This window comes from Etheostoma spectabile, chromosome 1, assembly GCF_008692095.1.
Source record: "Etheostoma spectabile isolate EspeVRDwgs_2016 chromosome 1, UIUC_Espe_1.0, whole genome shotgun sequence".
In the NCBI taxonomy this organism is placed as follows: Eukaryota; Metazoa; Chordata; class Actinopteri; order Perciformes; family Percidae; genus Etheostoma; species Etheostoma spectabile.
In genome coordinates, this window is record NC_045733.1 from 1,056,102 (window position 1) to 1,081,772 (window position 25,671).

General features: G+C 40.0%; 1 protein-coding gene across 1 annotated transcript in view; it reads right to left on the reverse strand.

Moving 5' to 3' along the window:
• Positions 1 to 25,671, reverse strand: part of mdga1 (MAM domain containing glycosylphosphatidylinositol anchor 1) — a 174,922-nt gene that overhangs the window by 115,475 nt on the left and 33,776 nt on the right. The window contains exon 3 of the mRNA XM_032515287.1: positions 3,872 to 4,011. Coding sequence (XP_032371178.1) covers positions 3,872 to 4,011 — 140 coding nt within the window. The remainder of the gene's footprint in view (positions 1 to 3,871; positions 4,012 to 25,671) is intronic.

Genomic DNA, 25,671 nt, shown 5'->3' on the forward strand with positions numbered 1-25,671 from the left:
GATCAGCACATATACTGTCTACTTCTATTCTATTCTATACATGCAGGCTAGAAATACAGATGCTTATCTGACTTCTCTGGTTATTGTGGAGGATTTTTGTTTACTCATTTTAAGCAGATTTGGACAATCTGTGTCTATTTAAATTTAACCACCCAGTGGAGGGTGACAAAAACAAACGGAAGACAGATAGGGGATGACATGTGTCAAAGGTTGGGTTGTCAAACCCTCATTGTGAGCACGCAACAGCTTCTAAGATGTACATTTATTAAATCCCTTCTTTTTTTTTCTTCTACACATGCTTGCATTACATGCACATAGTAATGCATTTACCGTGCAAGTTGAGATGAACATACAAACACACACACACGCAGACATGATTATCGTGACTTTGAATCGTTCTCTCCTCTTTATCGCAATAAGCATCACCATTTTTTTCATATCCCTTATCACTGTAACCTTTATTCCTTCCTCCAGCGCCACCATAATCTGTCATCATTCAATTTTAGTGTCCTACACTGTTTTATCATGTTGTCATTATCTGATCTTTGTCTCCCCCTTCTCACTCTTATATATGTGTAAATATGCCACCTTCTACTTGGCAGCCCTCTCCTTGACAACATAGACAAATGTTGGCGTCAATATGTGCTGCATTCCAGAATAGAACATATGTGCTGACACTGGTCAGTTATTGTTTGTGTTTCACAGGCAGATAGAACTTCCAGGGTTTTTAACCATTACTTGTTTTTTTATTTGATACATTGTGGATGCAAGAAATCAAACCATGGGCTATGTAATAGTTTTTAATTCATACAAAGTGTAAAATTACTAAAGAGAAATGGGAATTATCAGAATTAACTTTTTGTAGGCTATTAGAGCGTTTTTTTTCTTCAGTTGTCATTGTGAAATATGTAAATTGCTGTTCAATAAATGTGTTTGCATAATAGTGTTGGTTGCTTTCTTTACAGAAGGCAAATCCAACACAACATTAGTGACACAGTTCAGAATAATGAATCTTCATCAGCAAAAAAAATTGCCTCAGCTGCCATCTGACGACGTGATATGTCAGATCACACCTAAGCCAGTTTCATTTGCCAACGAAGACCTTGAGATGTGGTTGAAAGATCAGAAAACCACTAGTGAATGGACCTTGGATTATTAGAAGAGTCAAGAATTCATGTCTATGTGCAATATACACCCAGCTCAAAATTTCTAAAAGGTTTGTGCAAACCATAACATCTAGGTGATATGTACAAAGGATTACACACTCTTGACTTAATAATAACAAATAATCTTACACAGTGCGCGTCACTTAAACCCACTTATTGACGTGACGTTACGGCCCTCAAACCTTCATAAGGCCACATTTATACAGATGTAAGATATACTGTCTCATCCTCAGCTAATAACTGTCTTCCTTTGTTTGTTAGGGTGTCTGCATACGCATTTTCTCACAGAAACACAAATACATGTGCACACACACATGCGCACACACACACACAAACGTGCGCACACACACACACACACACACACACTCAGTCACTCAGTCACTCACCAATGTCTCTTTGCCAGAGGCAGTGTAAGTCTTGTTTGTGCGCACACTATATATTATATACACATACCTTATGACAATGTGACCAATGTGATCATTATTCAAAATACACTACCACCTCAGACCCAGAGAACAAGCAATCACTGACGTAGTTTCCTACATCTTTGAACTGCTCCAGGGAAATTAACTTGTGTGGTATGTTTTTCAGAGAACATTTTTACAATGATTATTATTCCAACGCCAGTGAAAACAAAACTTTTACAAAAACATGGTCTGTATTTGTTCTAGGGCATCCGGCCTGTAAATGTGTTGTGCATGTGTGTGTGTGTGTGTGTGCGTGTGTGTGTGTGTGTGTGTTTGTGTGTGTCTGTGTGTGTGTGTGTGTGTGTGTGTGTGTGTGTGTGTGTGTGTGGTGTGTGCGCGCGCGTGCGTGTGTGGGAGTGAGAGAGAGAGAACCAGAAAAAGATGGATGGATCAAATGAGAGAGAAATGTCAGCCACAGATAGCACTGCTTAGGCAGGTCAGGTCAATTGTTTCTAATGTAATTAGATATTACACCTACATACAAATGATTAGTTTGCATCTGCAAAGTCACACAAGCAAGCTGCCTCTTACACCCACACACACACACACACACACGCACACACACAAACGGAAGAAAACAAGGCCTAGACATAGCCACTGTTTTATGCATGTTGATGTGATGCCAGTGGACATGCACCCAAGAGGAACACTGCTTTTCTCACCTCACACACTCCCACAAATTACACACAAAACACACAATCCCTCTGCAGTTACCTCGGTTCATTTTACATCTCTGTAAGTTCACACACGCGCACCCATGCCTGTGGCCCCATGCGCACGCACACACAGAAACCCTGGTCCAAAATGTTGTGCTGGAGTTCAACCTAGGAGAACAGATGTGTCCACTGTTGGCTACAGCTTGGTGTGAGCGTGTGTGCGTCTGTCCGTATGTGTGTGTGTGTGTGTTGGCATGAAGTGTATTTATGTATTCAGTTATGTTTGTACGTGCCTAAACACTCTTATATATAGAATATGTCTTTATGAAAAAATTAAGACTGGGCTTTTTTCAACTAACTAATCAGCTACACTCCAAACACATCATGTGCAACCCAGTCTGAGCTGTTGTATAACAGCATTTGTTCATCTTCACTTCTTTTCAATGTTGCTCAAAAAGACAGAAGGAAATTCAGTGGACGGCAAATAATTTCATACTGTGATTTATCACATATTGTATTGTGTATTTATCCTAACACATATAATTCTTCTTTTGCCTTTACTATATTTTCACATCTCATGTTAAAGATCCTCTGATGAAGCTGCACAGTTAGCTTTGCTAAAGGCAGAGTTTGAGTGAATTGTAACCATTTACAGCGGATAGAGCATTTAGCCTTCCAGCTGTTCTCGGGAATTAAACTTGTGACCTTTAAATCACAAACATATTCTTTAAATCCTGAGCTACTGCTGCGCTTATTCATCAATTTATATGATGTTGATCCAAATATACTGAATGTGTCACTAACAACTAAGAAGACTCAGGTGGGAGCCAACTGCTATCAATGTCCACCTGTAAAATCAAAGCAGGGCATGGTTTGCCCAAACACGCCAGCCTGACAACAGGTGCACCATGTAAACTAAGGGACGTTTTGCCAGATTTTAGGAGGAGTTGTGTCAGGAAAACGGGACTCATGAGGACAGAGATGTCAGCTTAATTTCTGGGACATACTTTAACAATCCAGCAAGATTTAAGACAGTCTGGACGGTCTGCTAATTTTGAATTTTATTGAAGATGGAAGTGGGCATGAGTGCTGATCATGGCTCATCAATTAAACAATTGGCTAGAGGATGAAAAGGTGTTATACATTCACCGCTCTGATGTGGCGGATTGATCACCTATAGTAATATCTATGTAGAACAAGGTACCCAGCCATCTTGATTTTGATTATTTGTTTCTACTCTACGTATCATTTTATGTAATTTGGTTGTGAAACCACACTGAAAATTTATTTATGAATAAGACATTTTTCTCTTGAAAGCTTCATGACACCACTCAGAATAAACCATTTCATTAAATCATTTTGAAATACATAATAGCTGTGTGTGTAATTTGACCAAACAATGAAAAATAATTCATCCATGTACCCTATTATCCAAGCATCATTGAGCAAGATTCAAGTTTCAAAAACTTACCTGCTCACTTGGTGAAAGTCACTCTGGATGACATGATCAGCATCAACAAACAGTCCATTACCAAATATTCTGGCACACACACCTTTCTCAGCAGGTGGTTTGGGAGCTTACCTGTGGCCGTGGGTGTCCTTTGACAATACACTGAAGCACTAGGGTGTCTCCTTCTTTGATGGTGTAGATTCTCTCACTGATGTTATCATCCTTGACGTTACACGCTGCGCCTGAGTGCACGATCTGGGCGTTGGCTGGAGCTGTGAGTGAACGCATGGACACACACACACACACACACATGCAGAGAGACACACACACACACACACACACACACACACACACACACAGAGGGAGAGAAACCACAATACATGTTTAGTAATATGTAATATCTCTAATATGTAATATCTCTGCAGCAGAAAAAAGGTTATTGACTTGTGGGTGTATGTGTAATACTAGTGCTGGTATTGATGAATCAAATGAATATCACATATCATATTACTCCTGCATCTGCATTAAGAAAACCTTTTGCATGTATGTCTCTGTTTGTTGAGAGATGCAAGCAGAGTTTGGAAAATTGAAACTTTGATCTCCATTAGAAGGTCAGAAGGCTGATACCTCAGTCTGGGACAGTGCTTTTGTCTTATACAGAATATAGCATGCAATAACGAAGATTTTACATGTTAAGTGCACATCACAGTTTTTTTTAGTGGCATTAAACTAATATGTTATAGTATTCTGCATCATTTCATGTAGTATTCTGATTGACTGCTTAATAAATTTGGGTCGCGGCAGCAGTCGTCTTCTGGGATTTTGGTTCTTTTGAAGCGGCTTGTCTTTACGGTGATCGCTGAAGCTCTGAATCATTGCTCTGTGGACTTGTGTGACAGTGTGATCTAGGACCACCGTTTTTAACCATTTTATTTCAGCATTTATTGTACCACTGTCAACTTTCCCCAAAGGCAGCCCACATTCAACAGTATTTTGGGAATGCTTGTCAGTGACTGCAGAAGATTTTGTCATTGAGTAGTAAAATGTGTTGTTCATTTGACTCAGGTAGAGCATATGACAATATTTAAGTTTTGTCACAACCAAAAACTAAGGGAAAATATTCTCAAACCATCATATTGAAATGGCATCACCACTATGCAGAAGTGGGAGTAAGACACACATGTGCAAGTCACAAGCAAGTCTCAAGTCTTAGAGCCCTATAATAGCAATGTGCCAAGGTACAAACCTCCCTGGCTTTTAAAGGGAATGGGAGATGACACTCTCATTGGTTTATTGCATGTTACGCCCAAAATACACTTATGAATTAATGAAGACACTTAGTACAACCTTTTTGAACCATGCGCCTGGCACACATACGTTTTTTTTCCACCGTCAAACTAGCAAAAGTGGATTTGAACACATTTGCTTTACGCCATGTGCTTACTGTAGATCGTTAAAATAGGACCTTCAAGTTGCAAGCGAGTTTCAAGTCACTGGGGTGTGAATGAATCTACAGTACCACAGTTTTCACATTTAAATCAGTTTAAAAAGACAGTTGTCATCATGAACTTGGACAACGGCTGGCCCATTGCGGGTCCAAGTCATTTCAAGTAATTTGTCTCAAGTCAAGGTCAAGTCTCAAGTTTTGAGTAACGTCGAGTCAAGTCTCAAGTACGAGTCAGACCCGAGTCAAGTTATGTGACTCCAGGCTCCCAGCTCTGCCATATTGTGTATAGCTCCATACTAAAGTTTGCTTTATAACAATGAAGAAACAAGGCTGTGTTAGCAACTCCAGGAATAATGGACGACGGATTTATGATGGGAGATCTCTGCTGTTGGTGACAACTACAATATCGGAGTCTGCACAGCGCTGGTCCATGTAGAGGGCTTGCTAGCGTGCAAGTAGCCTCAGATGGCTTCACCTCCCATGTGATTAAGGCAGACAGGAGAGAAGAGGGGAGAGACAGGCACAAAGCGAGAGAAACAGCGGGTGAGGAGGAAAAGGCCAGAGAGGAGTGTGAAACCCCAGAGAGAGGCATGGGGGACGGGGGAAGCAAAATGATGTGATTAGGCTTGATTCACAGGGGAAACAAATTTCCTCTCTGTTCTACAACTCTTATTATTGAAAAGACAGTAAGGACGTGGGCGGCCTGTTCACCTTAAACCTCAACAAGATCAGACGTTACAACGCAGAGCGCAATCTTGAGCCAGAAATCAAGTTGAAAATAAAAGAAGCTCTCTGAATCTGTTGCTGCATGTTCTCTCATATGGAACACGCTGGAGCTGTTAATAGCTTAAGGTATTAGTACATAGTGAGTGTGCCTGTCCACTTACATTTGTACATTTTAGCGACATTGCCCCTTTACTAGATAAGGATTTTTTTTTTTTATCTCTTTCAAGAAACCTTAGAGAAAAAAGAGACATGAAAAAATTGTAGGTCAGATTTAGTCATGGTTACAAACAAGTCATAAACCGGTGCTTTTCCATTTTTGCTTTTCTCCTAACCCGGGTAGGTAAATGCACAAACAACCATATTTAAAATACAAACACTTACAATAATGTCTTCCAAAGTCAGAGTATAATATAAAAATTAGCCTCTGGTATAAAAGTGAGCATTTTCAAGATGATAAGAAAATACCACTACATATCTGGACCTTGCTGTAATTGGCAAACAGTCTGCTTAATATTTATCCTCAGCTATTATTTCTTTTGTTTTAATTTTCCAAAAGTAGATGTTTTGGAGAAGAAAAGAAAAAGCAAGCCAGATAATTTCCCACATGCCTACTTCATATACGCCTTCCTCTGTTTGTGTGTATTGTAGTGTGTGCGTGTCAGTTTCACTGTTAGCAGAGTAGAAATATGTGTGTGAATGCCGGTTTGAATATGAGACTTCATGCTGCGCACCGCTGTGTTTGAGGAGTTCATCAACAGAGCAGTCGATCATTCACTCCTTCAAGCTTTTCATTATTCTTTCAAAGACCTCTTTAGCATACAACAGCAATTTCTTCTCCAAAGTAACAAAACATAAGCATGCATGCAAATACGCACATACCCACAAAACATGCACGTTCTTGCACACATGTAGTTACACACACACAGTATGCCACAGTATTTTTGCAGCAGCTCTCTGCCTTTAAACAGGTTGTTTGTTAAGTTCTCTGCTTCTTGCTCATTTGCACTTCTCTATCCTTCGTCTTAACCTCAGTGTCTCTCTCTGTCTCTGCAGCGCATGGTGTCTGACTTTACGTAAGGTGAAGAAAACATCATGCAGAATAAAGTTTCTGTGCTCTAAGAAATAGAATGGGATATTTCAACTGGTTTAGTTTAGGCAATCAAGAAAATAAATCACATTTACTTAACCAAAACGGGTTGTCTGAGTTCCGTTTTAGCAAACTCTCAGCTTCAGATTCATACAGTTACACATATCCACGCACAGGAACTGCCTTGTGTAATTACTGTCTTCATCTGCTGGGCACTGAGCAGATCTAGTGGAGCAGTTGCGGGTCAAGTGCCTTGTTAAAGGCCATGTTAATAGCAGTTGCTGTGGAATGGAAGATCACATATCATGTCTATTCACTTCTCCCAGATTATGTGAGTTAAACTCACTTTTGACCAACAATCTTTAAGTCAAAAGTAACTGTAACCCGGTTTGTTGGAGCAAAACTCTACCAATCAGTCAATGAAAATGTAACCCATGAATGGATAAAACTATTAAAATCACTATATGGGGTAACAGAACTTGGTTCCAGAAACAGGGAGAGCTGATATAAATGGTGATTAATTGTCTCCTCACAGTTTATTGGCGTGTCGGCATTAGTTTGCCTCTCTGGAGAGGGAGGGAGGTCGGACAGAGCAGCTCCTCTGTCTGCTCTCGCCTCCGGCAGCTTGGCTGCTTCAACTGTCTGATCGACTAGGGAAAGAGAGGCAGAGAGAGAGGAGAAGACAAGAAAGGCAAAGGAGAGAGAAGGAGGAGGTGGAATGAAAGGCAAGAGAGAGAGGAGTACGAGGAAAGAAAGACAAGATAGAGGTGGATGAGGAAAGAAACAAGAAAGAGAGGAGGATGAGGAAGGAAATGTAAATGAGAAACGAGGACTAAAGGCAAGAGACAGACAAGGATGAGAGAGAAGCGAGAGAGAGAAAGAGGAAAAGCAGAAAAGGCAAATGGAGACAGAAAAACAGAGGAGAAGTACAGAAGGAGGGAAGAAAGTGACAGAAAAAAGGGAATACAAAAAACAAAGAGGGAAGAAGAAAGCTAAGTTAAAAGAGAGACAAACAGTAGTGGTAAGGAGAGTCAGACAGAATGAGTCTAAGAACAAGAAGTAGGGACAGAGAGCCAAATTAACCAGGGGTTTGATAAAGAAATTGAAAAGCAATCAAAGGGAAGGGGTACCTAATTTGAATTAAATACATATCTAAATAAATATATAATTGAAAGAGATGGTAATAATCACGAGACAAAGTAAGAAGTAGGTAAATATAGTCAGCCAAAGAGGAGAGACTGACAGTTAGGCCAGAGGGCGGAGAGGCTCCTCAACAGGGCACTGCAGTCAAAAGCAAACAAGTGGGCTTGACCCGTTACACTACACAGACACACTCTCTCCTCTAGTTACACACCCAGCACAGATAGTCTACCAACAGAGATCACAGCATTGGAAAACAAACTGGACAGCATACCGAGTCAACCAACTGATATTTACTCACTGTAACTTTTGACAGTACTCGCGGAAGCAACTCGGAGACAAATCTTTCTGGTTAAGTAGAGGGGTTGCATTCCAACATGTTCATGATCGTTAATAATCATAAGTAATCAATGTACCTGTACACATGTGTAAGCAATGTACGTACATCCATTGAGCCAGACTAATATATATACAACATCCACTAGCAAGATTGGCATGACTAATGTAAAATCAATAACTGTAGCACGATAACTTTAAAAGTGCCCTTCAACACAAAACCACTTTTACTTGAATTTTTTGAAATATGTGAGGTCCATATGTGTTTGTGTTATTTCGTGAATGTGAAAATGAACTGCTACCTCCTCTGTCAGCTCTAGCCACTGAAAAGAAATAAGCAGATAAATCAGGTCAATTACAAAAGCTGTTCAGTCTGATGTCATGTTGCCTGAACTCAAGGCATTGTTTCTACAAAAAATGTTACAGAGTCTATAGAACTTCAGACATTACCACAAAGTAATGAAATACGCGTGGCAGAGCACCTTTAAGACCGTTTTAAATCAAAGTGAAAATCAAACTCATACCATTTCATGTTGTTTAACCGGTAGCCATGTGCTAGTAGGCTTCTGTGAAGGTTCTATATGAGGGTTCAGAATACAGAACATCCAAATAAATTAAGATCATAAAAGAAAATCCCATCTTAAGTTTTAAAAATTTTTTAAATGAGGCTGCAACAACTAATCCATGTTTGTAGCGTGGGTTATATATTATCAGTAAAAACACAAGATCCAAAAAATGCAACAAAATAGTACAGGAATCAACTGTCCAGATCAAGCCAAAGGCTGTAGCAGAGGAAAAACATGGGAAGCAATTGTCAACACAAACACTGACACAGTGTTGTGTTCAGAGGGGCATCAATTCAGTTAGTGTTAAAGATGATCATCAGTCATAGAAAGCTGTTGTTTTGACAGCAATCTATCTGACTCTGATGATTCATCGATCAAAACTGTTCCAGGGGATGCTGATTGAAAGTGTTGTCTGTGCATTATTGGAAACTTTCTGAGACATTCAATGCACATTAGTTTTAAGTGAAACATAACTATCGGCAAATGCCTAGTCTGATTAATTGATTCGTCACCGCCTGCCATGTTTGTTTTTGTTGAGGGGACAGGACATCTCTCACTAAAACTAATGATAAGACAGGAAAGCTGATGTCACACCGCACTGACTGCTTGACGGAGTGCTGAGCAGCATGTGTGTGGTTGTGGTCGAAAGATTGTGTGTGTGTGTGTGTGTGTGTGTGTGTGTGTGTGTGGTGTGTGTGTGTGTGTGTGTGTGTGTGTGTGTGTGTGTGTGTGTGCGCGTGCTTGCGTGCGTGCGTGCATGCTATACACATGCTATACATTATAGTGTATCTTGCTGGAGGAATCCCACAGAAGGTCATGAATCCTGTTGAACACGAAGACCCGCAGATCGTGATTGATGCATAGTTACTTTATGGGAGCTGCTCATGCATGCCGATGAGCTCTGTCTCAATTCACTTCATTCACAAGAGACCATTTAGATGTTTTGGCCCTTCCCCTTCCATCACAAGGAGAAAGGAAAGAAAAAGGAAAGCGAGAGAAGGAGATAAGAGTAGTGGAGAGTGGGTACCTGAGGGAAAAGTCACCAACTTTATTGATTAACTGCAATAGAGGGAAGTGTTCATCTGACCCAAAGAAAGACTAGTCACACAGACACACACACACACAAACACACAAATACAGCCTTATGATCAAGAGCCCAAGTGACTCACATTTTTGTCAGGATTTTTCTCCACAGACAGGATGGAGAGAGATCAAACTGTTGATGTCATGACCCAATCCTTTTCATTTTCGATTGGAGCTCCAGATATCAAAATGCGTTTGGGACATGGCTTTAACTTTTGACCTAACTGTTAAATGGCCGCTTTGAATGAAAGGGCTAACCTTTAGTAACCTCTTTAGTGCTTTCATCAACTGTAATCTTCGGTCTCCCTTACCTTAACACACTATAAAAGACTAAATAAATATATGTTTTACTGTGAGAGTTCAATTTTTCAATATCTGCTTTCATGAGTCACTGTGTTTTTCAGTGTATTTTAATAGAGTCACCCAAATGTTTCCCCAAACCACTAAATAGAAACAACCACCTTTTAGTCAGTGTTGTGTCTTCCATGAAAATATGAATTTTATTGGTACTGAATTCATTGGCAGGTTTCCAAACCCAGACTGTGCCTGGATGAAGACCAGAAAGCTGCCTTCTTTTTTCACTGCCTTGTGTTTTCTAATTTGATTGATGTTTGATTGTTTTGGATCCATCTACATCTGAATAAAATTTCCCTTTTGTCTGTTTTCCTTCAGGCAGATTCAAAGGTTAAAAAATAACCTGGAAGAAAGAAATACTAATGTTATTGATTTCCATTTTTGTTTTGGTTGTTTTTTTATGTGTAAGCACAATGTGAGCAACGATGTTCCAAAGAAAAATTCCTCGTATGTGTCCTCATACCTGGCAAATAAAGCTGATTCTGATTCTGATTCTGGTTAACATTCACATTCTAATATTGAAGTCCAGTCACTTAACAGTAAATTCAAACACACAAACATTTTGTGACTTAGGCTGATTTGAGTTGTGTTAGCTACCGTAGATACCATTTGGAGTGAAATAACCACTATATAATATGATGTCCTGATCTAAAAATTATTTTCATGAACAAAAATGCTCAAAATGTATTTATTGTTTAATTTATCTTGGAGAGGCAGAAAAAAGATCTGAAAAAGCATTCACAAGTTGGTGAGTTTTGATCAAACAAACTGCATGTTCAGTGTACAATTGTATTATTCTTTGTTACAAAGGATTAGTTAAGACATCAGTCCATACAAAAAGGGACTTCTTAGAGTCTTGTCATCGCTGTGAGGCGATCAATGCAGAATCAAAGAACCAAGATCAGAGATTATGTGTTAAATAGTGAGCTTTAGAGATGCTTGTAGGCCCATTTGAATACCTTAGACAGAGCCAGTTTTTACAACACAAAAAGTAGCAAAGCTGATAGCTGGCTACATTAACTCTTGAGTCACAACAGTCACATACACTGTGACGTGAATAGATACATGTATATGCACATGTGTCCACATGTGCTGTTTACGGGATTGAGGTGACTCCAGGCAGCTAGCTGGCTCTGGCTATTTTGTGGCAAATGGACACAGAAATGGACAGGTGGCACACCGATTTGCGCCTTAAGTTTATGTTTGTTGACTAGTATAAATTAATTACACTCTGAAACTATAGGGGCACCAGATTGCAATGATATAAAAACTCCTGGAGTACTTTAAAGAAAGGAAAACAGGGGCTCTTCAGTCTGTCAAAGAGTGATAATAGAAAGAGGCACAAAGCAGCCTGGTCAGGACAGTGAAAAACACAGATATCACCTGATCACACGACACACCGAGAGGTATTGATTAAATGACACGGTGGAGGAAGAGACAATAAGCCAACAATAGCATATGAATCAATTAAACACACAAACACACAAGCACCAGTCATCACTTCCCTGAGGGGAGCTCAATGCAGAAAGCAAACAGAGGAGACACGTTGACAGAAAAACAGTGATAGAACACATACTGTATATGAGGGAGAATCTCCTTTCCAAGAGAATCTTATTCAGTGTATCAAATACTGAACCTCCATATGTCTAGTAATTCAGTATGTGTTCATTCTCTCCTTAAAGGTTGGCTTGGAATTTGTCTGTCAGTGTTCGTTGCATGATTCATCTTCTAATGCATCTGTGCGTTTGTGAGAATGTCTCTGTGCTTGTTCGCCTTTATGTTAGTGCATATCTGTGTTCTTCTGTATTTGCTTCATGTTCAAATCGGTCATGGTTTCCTATGTGGATGACCACAGATGTGACGGAGCGTATCTGTTCACCGACAGTAGTGGCTGCGTACAGCCAAAGCCAAGAACTACAGCCTTAATCCAACTTTCATTTATTTTATCCACACCAATGAGGTCTTTTGGGGATCATGAAATTGGCATGTCAGGGTGTGTTTGAGGGTATGTGATACATGCGGTGATACCTAGCATACGTGTGTACCTGTGTTTGTCAGTGAGTGACTGTGTTTTTTACACCACAATCACTGTAAGTGGAGAAAGAGATTGTACGATCAACAAAAGTATCAGATGAGGGGATCATTGGAGAGCAGAGGGCAGATTGGAAGGGCAGGGAGGTGCAGAAACAAAAAACTGTAATGGAAAAGAAAGAGAGAGGAAGGGTGAGAGCAGCAGTTTCCTGGCAGCACTGCAGGCTTCATATCCAAAGACAGTGAATCTTCTCTTTGAAATATTGTTCAATATAGACTATTGGCAGGCACAGAGCAAGCAATCCAAGAGGAAAGGGAGAAAAGAGAAAAATCCAAAAGATCCCCACTTTGTCCGTGTAAGATTTTGTTAAGTATCTCCGACTTTTTTAGCAGCCCTAAGAATTATACCCTTGAATTGATCCTATCGTAAGGTCCAATACTATTCTATGTTTTATTGCACTCCCTTTGTAATTTGGTCTTTGATCTTGAAAAACCCAAAAGGTCAAAAAAACTCAAAAATGTAGTTAACTCAAGTGAAAGCAGCAAAGAGAAAGGTAATATTACAATTAAGTCAGGAAATCCACTACTTATCAATCAAACCTCTTTCTGTTAGGGAACAAATGTGCACTGTAGCACTCAGGTCTGAATGCCACATAACAGGTAAATTTAACCTGTGAATAAAATTGCAGTAGCTTTGTGAAGTGTACACGGAAAAAGGCGGAAAAGAAGACAGCAAGTCACGGGTGGGGGAGTATAAGGGCTGTGTCTGTTGCGAGAATTGGAGTGATGGGAAGAAATCAGGGGGTTTGTAGAGCATGGTCAAACATGACTCGTCCTCCTCCATAGGACTGTGCCGCACTTGAGCTTTCCCTGGATGAAAAGATAAAGAGAGGAGAGAGAGGGAGAGTTCCGACAAAGAGATGAAAACTGCTCATCTCTTTGGCAGAGACGGACGGAGGGGGAGACGAGAGGAGAGCAAGGAACGAAAGGGGAGAAGGAAGGGAATGACAGAGAAGAGGAGACAATAAAGAGAAATGTGTCCCTGGCATTGCTTTTGTGAGCGCTCCGTTCACAAAGCCTGTCGTATGCAATACAGGCCGACAGTGTGTCGAAATTGACAGGCCCCAGAACAGCAGAGGAGAGAAGACAACATAGACAGTTGACTTATTGGTTTTTATGAGCATAATTTGCAGGTTGTGTTGATATTCAACCAAATACTGTCATTGCATCTGCTAATCTTCACCTGACTTCACCCTCATACAGTGTCAGTTGAGAGGTATTACATTTCTAAGATTAATGGTTATTCCAGGACATCTACAATGTTAACCTCCAGTTAGAGTGGTTAGACAGCGATGTTAACATCTGCAATATTGCCCACGCTGTTACCCACATCTGTTTCCGATGCCAGTGATTCAAGCAGCATCTGAGCATAAAAATAACACAATAGTGACAGAACATATAGGCTACATGCCCATGAGCTTCATGTGTGTTATATCGGGATGCAACTCACCAGTATTTCAGATGTCAGTCCATCTGAATTTTTATTTATTTAATTATTTGACTGTCTGCCTAGTGTATATCTGAAAATATTGCTAGCGGCATGGCTCTAGGGATGCAAAGTCTGTCAGTCTGTCAGCCTGTTGGTCGGTCCACCATTTTTATCCAGAAAACTAAAATATCTCTATTATCTACATATTGTGAAAATCTATACATATCTATACTATTGGATAGATTGTCATGCAATTTAGACATTTATAGGCCGCAGAGAATAAATCTAAAATGAATTTAAAAAATGCTGCTTTTTCCCATTCAATTCTCAGTGTTAATGATGTGGTAATAACAGTGTTATGCTATCTGAACATATACTGGCAAAACTGACTCAGGTTGACCAAATTGTAGCATTTGGTTTAGATTAAATGTGTACATTTAGGTATATTTTTATAAAATAATTTGACGGGTAAAATAAAATTGCTGGCTACAGGAGTCGTCAGGAAGCAAGATCCTCGATCACCTCTATTCTGAAACTGAACAATACATAAGTATGCAGTTAGAGTTACAACAGCACATATTGATATCTTGATTAGAGTTATGTTCAGACAAAGTCATACACACAGATAAATTCACACTTGCATCCACACATACAACACACACACATGCTTCTCTGAGTGGAGCTTAGCACTGCTAAAATCAACAGTAGCTTTGTGCCCAGGGGTGGCAGATTACTTTTGCTAATTAAGTGCGAAGTTTGGGTGTTTTGAAAAAAACAATGATGGAAGACTTTTATTCTGATCTATTCTGAAACCTTTGCAACATTTTTTCTAATGTTGAACCAACAATAGAACCTACATGTCTCAAATCATATCTTCTCCTCCAGACACACATACATATCTCTCCTTTATCTACAAGCCCCCTATCGGGGATGTTATCTTCACTCAAATATTTTTAAAGGGTGAGACTGAGCTTAATGGGGCACCCTGGTGGGCAAGCTAGGAAACTGTGTTATTGCTGTTTAAGCTCAACTCTTGACTGTGACAGGGCATCTACCTGCTCTATGCCTACTGTCCTGTTGTTACACGCCATACACTCTCCATTGTATTTAATATCATCAAGAAAGAAATTAACCTTACAGGACAGGGGGGGAACAAGAGAAGAGACAAAAGCACAAGAGATTAACAAGTCACGCCTTCATTTAGAATCGAAGTGTGGCTGATGGTTGAGATTTGCATTTCACACTGACTACACCATTATTCCCACCAACCTCTGGGTGTCTCATAGCAACACAAGCATCTGCTAATCTTTTAGAACTGCAAAATACAATGAGAGCAACCAAAAAGGGAGAGAGGAGAGAGGGAGAGACAGAGAGAAAGAGAGAGAGAGGAGGACAGTAACAGCTGGTGGGGCTTAAAAATTGCAGCAAAGGTTTTGCGTCTTTTATTGTGTGTGTGTGTGTGTGTGTGTGTGTGTGTGTGTGTGTGTGTGTGTGTGTGTGTGTGTGTGTGTGTGTGTGTGGGGGTTGTCTTTCTGGGGTTGGACAGCATATGCCACACAAACCACCTTAGGTGTAACATATGGTTATTCTAGTCAATGTAGCTTTTTGGAGCAGGATAGGCATAATGATCTCTCACCTCTAGAGTTTTTGTGATTATAATCTGATGGAGAGGAGAGGAGAGATAACAGAAAGACACAAGGCAGAAGAAAACACTCAAATGACAGGAGGAATGTGAGCGGAGGAAAAAGCACTGTATATAGGAGGAAACAGAGAAGTAGTGGAGACAAGGCGGAGTGGTGTGGAGGTCATGTGCCCCCACGTCATTTGTCTGAATGTTAACCTGACCTTATTCTATTCAACCATAATGTTCCAACTCGAAGAACTTTGATGGCGCACACCTGGGGCGTAGCACCAAATTCCGGACCATTTACATAGGCATTTTCTATGGGCCCCTCCCTGCATCCACAGCTATTCAGTATTATATGAGTTTATTCTAGTATAGCTATTATTAGTATAATAGTATTTTTTTTACTAATAATAGTTTTGGTCTGACGCCCCTGGCACACACACACGTGCACGTTCATATGCAAACACACTCATGTCAGAACCAGATAAAAAGAGGCACACTTGACTTGACACACAGTGGCAGTGCATATGAGCAAAAGAAAGAATTGTGTGTGTGTGTGTGTGGTGTGTGTGTGTGTGTGTGTGTGTGTGTGTGGTGTGTGTGTGTGTGTGTGTGTGTGTGTGTGTGTGCATACATGTGTGTGCGTCTCCAAGGAAACTGCAGCAGAGCAGCCAACAACCCATAGCGGTCAGTCCAGGTGAAGTGGTAGGAAGGAAGGAGGTACTAAGAAAGGATGTCGATAATGAAGAAAGCGAGAAGAAATGCTTGAATAAAAGGTCAGAGTAAGAGCTGGAGGTAAGTAACGGGGATGCGTGTGTGTGTATGGACCGGAGGAGGTTGGAGGATCCTCACTAGTGGAATGGAGCTTAAAGATGTGAAAAGAAAAGACATTATTTATATAATTGGAAATTGGAAAACTGAAACTAACAGAGAAAGACAGGTGGACAGACAGAGTCACAGACAGAAATGTTGAAACAGACAACAAACTTATAAGCAGACAGAGGAAGAAAGGTACAATGGAAATGTTCTACAGTAACAACTGTGATGTGTACGTCATGTAGAGAGGGAGACTAAGAAAAGATAAACGGGATAAGGCATTAAGAGCAGACTAAGACAGAGAGTGAGAGCCTGTCAGAACAACCAGTCCGCAGATATTGATATCAGATAGCACACAGTACCACACAGAACCACTGGATCCATCTTACTAATTGATACACAGTACTTCCTCAATGCGTGTCACTTCATTTCACGCAGGACTTTTTCAGCTGCTATCAGAATTGAATTTAAAGTGCTTGCTCACAATAAAGGTATCAACAACAGTGCAGAGAGAAGGTCTGGCATCATCAAGATGGATAGAGAAATCTGTCAATGGATGGATTAATATGTATAAAGAGACAGAAGGATTGTATGTAGTTATTCAGTTGCTTTATACAATTCTTCATTTTAATCAACTGCTTTAATTAATACTTGTGCATAACAGGGGATAACTATCATCATCTCAGAGGTTAACACAAATATTGGTGATGTACTGTAATATCGATTGGTATTATGTGCAAAAAATGCAATACAAAAAAAAACAATATCTGAACTGGACACAGGATTGCCTGATTAATAACTTAGATAGTTCAAAAGTAAACTACAATTTGAGATAATGACATGTAATGTGTTTTTCATTCATGAGCACGCAGGCCATCTAAGAGCATGCACTGCATACCAGAGATAGCTGTGTTTATCATACTTTTAAGATAAATTAATGAGTTAAGACAGTTTTAGACATGGTAAGAGTGCAATGTAACACCATTTTCCCTCCCTGCCAATAAGAGAACTGTGGAAGATTGTTAGGAGGTACAGGGGGCTAACATCTGGTGCATTTGGCAAAGACAAATGTTCATTACGCTTTCTGAAAGTGTGTGGAGGAGGAGAAGGAATGCATGTTAACAACTGTTTTGTGGAAGCTAAGTTTGTCTCAGCTGAAAACAGCTTGATAATACGCTCAAAAATCATTTGCTAAGCATAACTGTTATGGAAATCACCACATGGTCAAGTGGTTTATAATTAACAAACAAACATAACCCTTCTTAAAATATCATATGTCATAGCACTTATTTTACATAATGTTCAGAGTTTGTGTCTGGAGAGAAACAGACAGCTGGAGAGGGAAGGGAGGAGAAGGAGAGGTGCGGTTTGAAGAGTAACCACGCAACCGATCCTCCTACCTAAATGACAATTTAATTTACTGTCTCAGGGTTGTGGTTTAATCACGTGACCGGGATCATGTGACCATTCTATTTAACAGCCTCAGTTCTAAACTAAGAGTAAATGTTGTGACACACAACAAGTAACACAAATAGTTAGTAAAAATGGTTACTAAAATATCAGGGATTGTGTCACTGACTAAGGTCCGTAAAAGTCATAGGTACAACTCAATAAATTTCAAAATGACAGTTGACTTTTGGTTTACATGGGACACGAAACCTCGGTCCCCTAAGTGAAAGCCCTGTATTTGTTTTGACCCATCCACCAGCCCAGTCTCCCTACTTACGAGAAACATGGTTTGGCTTTGTCACGTCACTTCCTTCTTTGCTCTTGCGATAATCACTACAGCCATAAGAGGTTGCAGCCTAACAAGAAACGCAATTTTGGTCATTATGAGCTTCTTTCATAATCCACCAATATTGTCGTTTATAGGTGAGAATGGGCTGAGATAACTGCAAGAGAGGGACATCATTTTATGAGAGCTGTGCTTTGGAATTTGTATTCTGGGTGATGAGTAAGAGGAGAAGATGGGTTTGAATTTTTACTGAACACCCACTTACATACAGGTGCACACACCACACTAGTTCTGACTGTGTTTTATGCAGTATGTAATGTAGAAACTTCAGAAAACTAAATAATTCCGTTTTCAGTGAAAAAACGGAATTGCTGAAAAGTAAAACTCAAAATGTGTGTGTGTATGTCTGTGTGTGTGTGTGTGTGTGTGTACGTACTTACGTGCATGTATGCTTGCGTGTGTGCGTGCATCCAAACACAGTACCATCAGCAATGATGGATTAGGAGCTATAGGGCTGCCCTGGATGAGCCCTCAAATGAAATTGGAGCAGCAAGCCTAAACCTGACAGGGACAGCTGGCCAAAGATGGGTCAATAAAAAAGTGGGGTCTACAAGTTAACCTTATGGTTGTTCAGGAAAAAAATATATAAAACATCTTACTACATAAGCAATGTCAAATCTTTTCTTCTGTATTTTGAACCACTTTTTGTGTTTAGAGATCCAGCTGGGGGCTGGAGCCAATCCCAGCATGCATTGGGATAGAGACAGGGTACATCCATCACAAGGCTTACACATACAGACACACACAGTTACACTCACAGTCACACTTGCAGATCATTTCCAGTTCCACAAAAACTGTTGAAGCAGACACAGGGAAAACGTGCAAACTCCACAGTGTTTTTCCTATTATTATAAGTTGTAGTAGTAGTAGTAGGAGTAGTAGTAGTAGTAGTAGTAGTAGTAGTAGTGGGCATCAATGCTGGTTGGGGGAAACTGGGTTGTCATGGGAGCAAAGGAGCCTCACAGTGTGACAGGCATTTTAATCAGTGCAAATATCTATGTAATCATCACTCTGCCTTAGCTGGATTGTATTACCTAGCAACCTATGATCGGCCACAAAAAGGTAAACAGCAACACTCTTCTCAACTCAAACTTGAAGTTCAGCTTTTAAAACATTGGAAAGTGAACTTTTTAACCTGATAATAATTTCATCCACTCTTGTGTTTCACACAGTTTGAGGGTGATTATTAATTAAACAAGGTCTCCATAAATTATGGGCTGTACATTTCCGGAGGAACTTAAGCAGTGTAAAATAAAAACAATCCGCCGGCTTAGAATATTCAGAATTATCTGATGTGTTAAACTTGAAAAGCAATCTTGACAGAGATTGCCAGAAATCTTGCCCTAAAATGACTCCAGTAAGAGTGAAGATTGTGCAACAGAGAAAAGAATATGTCCTGAACTGAATAAAGACCTGTTCTAAACATCTTACACTTTTGGAAGGCATTTATGTCAGTCTGTCTGTCTCCTGTTGGCCTATTAGATCTCTTTATAAATTATAATTCCTCTGTCCTCCATGACATATTTGATGTAATACATATCAGCCAAACTGCAATCTCACACAGACAAAAGAACACTGAGGGCAAATAAAGATTCCAATGGATTATCTTCCAACTGAGGATGCATCTGATACTGACTTAAAGTAGCTAACAAGAATAAACGGTAAGCCCCAAAATTTGATGCAAGAGAGAGGTATCACCTCTAAACAGAGCTCGTAGACAAGACAGGCAGGCATTTTGAAACACAAGGTAAAAATGGAAATCTGTATGTCTACCTTTCTTTTTCTTTTTTGCAAACATAACCTACTCTTCTAAAGGAACACTGTGACCATTGTGCATGAAGTAAAAGAAGCAAAGCACCAAATACTGCAGCAGTACAAATGTTCCAATGTACTTTTTATATGGTTGATGAACCCAGCCAGGGCAGGGAAACTGTGCCTGGAGGCTCCTGATGGCTTGAAAAGGCAGCTGACATGTTTTTCTGAGGCATTTTTTTCCAGGATGAGGGACAATATTTCCCAAATTTTCAATTTAAGCCACAAAAAACAGATACACTCAATGTGTTTGAAGGACAGTGCCTCATCAACAATGGGTTATTTAACAGCAGATTAAATATTAACTTGCAGCTAAGAACAGTGAGTCAAAACCCCTGAGGAGGGTGAATAGTAAGACAATGACAGATTGGTGAAGAAAGGAAGAAAGAGGGAGTGAGAAAGAGAGAGGTAGAGAAAAGCGTTGAAAGGACAAATTGTGAAAAGTAAAAAAAGAAAGTATCAGTAAGTAACAGACAAAAAGGAAATACAAATAGAACATGTCTGGATTCAAACCGCAACTACAGTATGGAGCTCTTTTCCTGCACTGACCACCACATAGCCAATCATCATTAACTGTCACACCACCGAATATAACGTACGTCAAGTCAAACTGATCACTTATTGTTGAGTGAAAACTTTAATTAGCTTAACCACGCTGTCTTAAAAGATTAATTAAGGAAATCATGATATCATGTTCTTAATGACTCTTCAAATATGAAGTGAGGGACAGATAATTCTTCTTTGGGAAGCAAAATCACACACTGACTGCCACTCTGGATACTTAGAGTGTGGTAATGAATTTAAAAAGAATAGTGTGAAATTGGTCATGGGAGAGGAATTGGGTACTTCCAACACAAAACTATTGTATTTCATCACACTTAACAGAGCAAGTTTCAGTCTGTGGTGTAACAATCATCGTAAATGGTGGAATTCAGAATTTAGTAATTTGTGTGCTTGAGTTTTTGTGTGTGTGTGTGTGTGTGTGTGTTTGTGCATCTCTGTACTATACTGTACATTTGAACACATAATCTAAACATACAAACAGCATGAACCATCCCTCCAGTTCACTTTTTTTAGCACAAACACAAAGTGTCAGGCCCTTTGAGCTCTCTGTGTTGTCATCCCTGTACCTCTGTAGTTTCATTCTTGGCTTCAGAAAGAGAGAAGTGAGAGGAAAAAACAAGACAACAGAGTCTTTTGAAGTCTCCTCTCCCCTGTTGTGTCAAATAACTTTGACAAGGGAGGAGGAGGAGCGTGGATGTGAGTAAGAGGAGATGGCTCCTAATTGGCTGCATGAAGAAGGGGAGGACAAGCCCTGATTTAATTCGGAGCCGTGAGTGACAGTATATGTGTGTGTATGGTGACAACACACTCATGGGCTACTACTCCACTATACACACCTGTACCCCCTCTTTGCCAACCTATAACCTTTATGAAATATCGCACCAGGCCAACTCAATGTACTTCAATGACATCACCGCAATCAGCTCATTTATTTACCTGTAAATCAGCCCTAATGTTATTTTATTGAGTTCAACTTTGAGCTACAAATTTGACCAGCAAGCCATCTTGAGCTAGAAAGTCCAAAACGGAAGAAGCAATTATAGATTATCAGCTGTGTTGCACCATTCACTTTTATTTAATCTCCTCTGTCAGAGTATAAACTGCTCCACAAATGGCTTGCAGTTATGAGTCAGAAGTCAATGGTTCAAAAACATCTTTTGTATAAACTGTCATTTAACTTATTGCCCCATTAGCAACTGCACTAACAATGCAGTACTTTGCTGCAGTAGTAATGACGGACAGATTGAGGATAGAAGTAAGATGGGGGATTTCTATAATGGCCGTTACTATACACGTTATTTAAAAGCATGCTTGCATACAGCAACATCATGCTCAAGGACACCATCATAAAATATGAGATACATCCGCAACATTCTGCTCTTCTCATATCCTGTATGTACAGTAATGCAGGGGATAAGATATTCTGGATATTCTGCCAAACTAAGTATCTTGTCACATCTTAACATTAGCACAATATGGGTCACTGTGGAAGGAGCTGAGAAATATATGTCACAAAAAAGACAAGACACTCCATAATGTGCACACTTGCACACAACAAATCCCCAGATGCCATTTGTGTCTCACAACCAACTTTTGAACACAACCATTTGAAGCTGTGAAGAGTGGAGGAGGCGGACAAGATTGAGATAAAGAGACAGAGAGGAAAAGTGAGGCTGAAAGAAAAATGAGAGCGAAAGAAAAGTAAATTAGAAATTCAGGAAAGAGAAGGAGCAAATACAGGAAAAAAAGAAAAAAGGAAGAAACTCTTCAAAAAAGAAGGAAAAGAGAAAGTGAGAAAGACCGAGCACGACTAAAGACAGAAACGACAAAGACAAAGACATGGAGAGAGTAAAGAAAGCCAAAGAGAGCAAGCAATGTGCTGCCACTGAGTGAAATGCCACCCGTCCTGTCACATATCTCTACAATATTAATTACACTGTGCCACGCTTCTGAATAATGGAACAGCCCTATTTAACCAGACTGAATAATTTAGCAGCTGCTTGGCCTAGTGTATATAACAGGATCGATAAGCACCAAGTACAGGTAATGAAATTCCAAAGGGAACCTCAAGGAGGAAAGATGTGTTCACCTGCACTCCGTCAGAGCCCATCCAGACAACCTGGGAGTGTGTATGTCTGTGTTAATGTGTGTGTGTGTGTGTGTGTGTGTGTGTGTGTGTGTGTGTGTGTGTGTGTGTGTGCGTGTACTTGTGTACTTATGTACTTAAGAATGATGTCCTTTAAGAAGCCATGTATGTGATTGTGGGTTGGCCTGCACCCGCATTCCCAGCCCAGTCTCATGGCAGTTTGTGAAATGGTCACGTTATTAAATCTGTTGATGTGTGTATAAGTCACGTAAACGTCGTTTTTTCGTGTGCTGATTACAAATTTTGAATTAATGTTTTTCAATGGGAAGCCTATTTCATGATCGCAGAAGGATTACGGTAGCGAGTAGTATTGAAAAGCGGAACATTTGTGCAGGGAGGTTGGCTGGTGTGGTGGATGGCCTAAACAACACAGGACTCAGAGACCGGGGATCGTGTTCCGCGTGTTGCAAGTCCTTTCCGCAATATTTTTACCACAATTGTCCCGTTGTTGTCGGCATGTCCTGCGTGTGACGGTTTCTTTCCCGGTGCTTTTTTTCCTAACCACAACCATCCCATTGTTGTGGCCGGCGTGTGGCGTTTAATTTCCCAATTGTTGCGTGCATTTCCTGTTTTTATGCAAATGTATTAGAACTCCAAGGTGAAGCCCTTTGTGTTTGTAATTAAATTAAATAGGTTGTAAAAATGTAAAATGTAAGCCTACCTAGACCATAAGAATGACTGACGTTGGTGACTACAATGCAACCTTGGAGTTTTCAAACTTAAACAGGTTTAGCATTGTTTTTAAGTTTTGGAAATGCCGGAGTAGTGTGGATAGGCATAAACATAGTAAAGATATGCATATTTGAACAACAACATGTGGATGTGGCCTTTGGCTCCCTTATTAATTTTGTCCTTCTTGTTTGTAGTAATTATGAAGTGAGCACCAGAGAAAGTCAGGTATCGTTGATGCCGGTTAATTTTAAAGATGTCCACAATCGTGGACATTTTTCAGTTTTTTTTTGGGGGGGGGGGCATTTCAGGCCTTTATTTTAAAGGACAGCTGAAGTCATGAAAGGGAAGGTAGATGAGGAACGACATGCATCAAAGGGCCGCAGGTCAGAGTCGAACCTACGGCTGCTGCGTCAGGGAGTAAACCTCTATATATGGGCACATTCTTGACCAGGTGAGCTACCCTGGCGCCAAAACCAATCAATCTTAACAAATGAGTAATTTTAACCCAAACTGAGACCTTTCTCTAACCCTTACCAAGTTGTGTTTGTGCCAAAACTTAATAAAAACCTTCACCCCAGTTATGTCACATCACAAATCAGTTTTTTCTGTCATTACTTAGAACTATGCACTATAGCTTTAATTATGTTAAATCTTCACAGATTAGAAGTTGATAGAAAGAAAAATAGTTGGGAATGCCACAAATGTCAGAGGTTGTTGCTTAACTTGAACATAAGTGACACACAGTACGCTGTTCTTTTTACCAGGACATATATATCACACTCATGCTAGTGCATAGGTAAAATACATTAATATCTAACAAATGTTGCTTTACAGATTCATGGATACAGTACAATATATATATATATATATATATATTAAGTACAAATACAACAAATACAATAAAAACACAACCACATTAATTTTGTAAATGCAAGCATTAATGGGCACAAAGACACTAAATGGTCTCCGCAGAGTGGCATGTAAAATGTTCTATTTAAGATAAAATATTGAGAAATGCCAGTCCCTGTGAGGGAAGTCTGCTCTCCTGGAAAAAGGTTGAAGCAATAATGGCATTGTCCTTCCAGTGAACATATTTCTAGGTTCAAATTGTGTGTCTGTGTGTGTCCCTCAGGTAATATAGCCCTGTGCACGCATACATGTGTGAGTAAGTGAGCACACATATCTTGAAAGGCGTGTGTGTGTGTGTGTGTGTGTGTGTGTGTGTGTGTGTGTGTGTGTGTGTGTGTTGTGTGTGGTGTGTGTGTGTGCGTGCATGTGTGTGTGTGTGCGTGCATGTGTGTGCGCACGTAGGAAGGCGTTTTGGCTGTAGGCACGGCAACCCTCTTCTCAATTAATCAGCCCTGCCTTCCTCTCCTCCCTGGGAAAAGGATGTAAGCAAAAAGTTAAATGACTTAATTTATAAATAAATCTCATAGTAAATAATAGGTGTTTGTGTTGCCCGTGACAGTAGACAAGGCTTTGTGTAAGCCAAGGGAGGAAAAAGATTTACTCTCATGCGCTGCACATGCCGGATGAGGCAAGACCGCTGAAGACAACAAATATGCATTAGTAGCGGCTGGCAGTGAATACAACAGGTACAAAAAGCAAGGACGGGGAAGAAAAAGAGGACTAGGAGCAAAAGTGGGTGGGAAGGAGGCGGGGTACGATTCTGTAAGAGAAGGAGACATGAGGGAATCATGAAAAAGCAAAAAGGACATGAACAAAACAAGAAGTTGTGCGGATGCAGAAGGAGAGAAAGTAGGAAGATAGTAGAGATAATGAGATAAGGCGGAGATGGAGGAAAACATGTTTGATAAGGAGAAAAAGGAGAAAAGGGAGTGAGCAAGACAGAAGGAGTTTTTTTAATTGTTGGTTAGATATAGATGCATTTTGAAATAGCATCAGATAAAAGTACTGACATGTGTGTTCAACGTGTTGTAAGTTGTCCTGTAGACAATTAAAAAGCAAATAGTTTTGCTGAAGCAGTGAGATATCCATTATAACAATGATATTGCTAATTCAAATGGCACAATAATTAAACCGACACAATGCTAAACCTTTTAACATGCCTGATTCTTGCTTGCCTGCATGGACAGAGCTTAGCAAAGAACGGCACCCCAGCTGAGAAGCAGCCTTTTACATTCAGCCAGGACAAACTGGAGTGGGCTGTTTTTTTTTGTTTATTGTTTAAGGCACCATTGTCATTGTTTTACCTTTTAAACACATACTCAGAACACATGC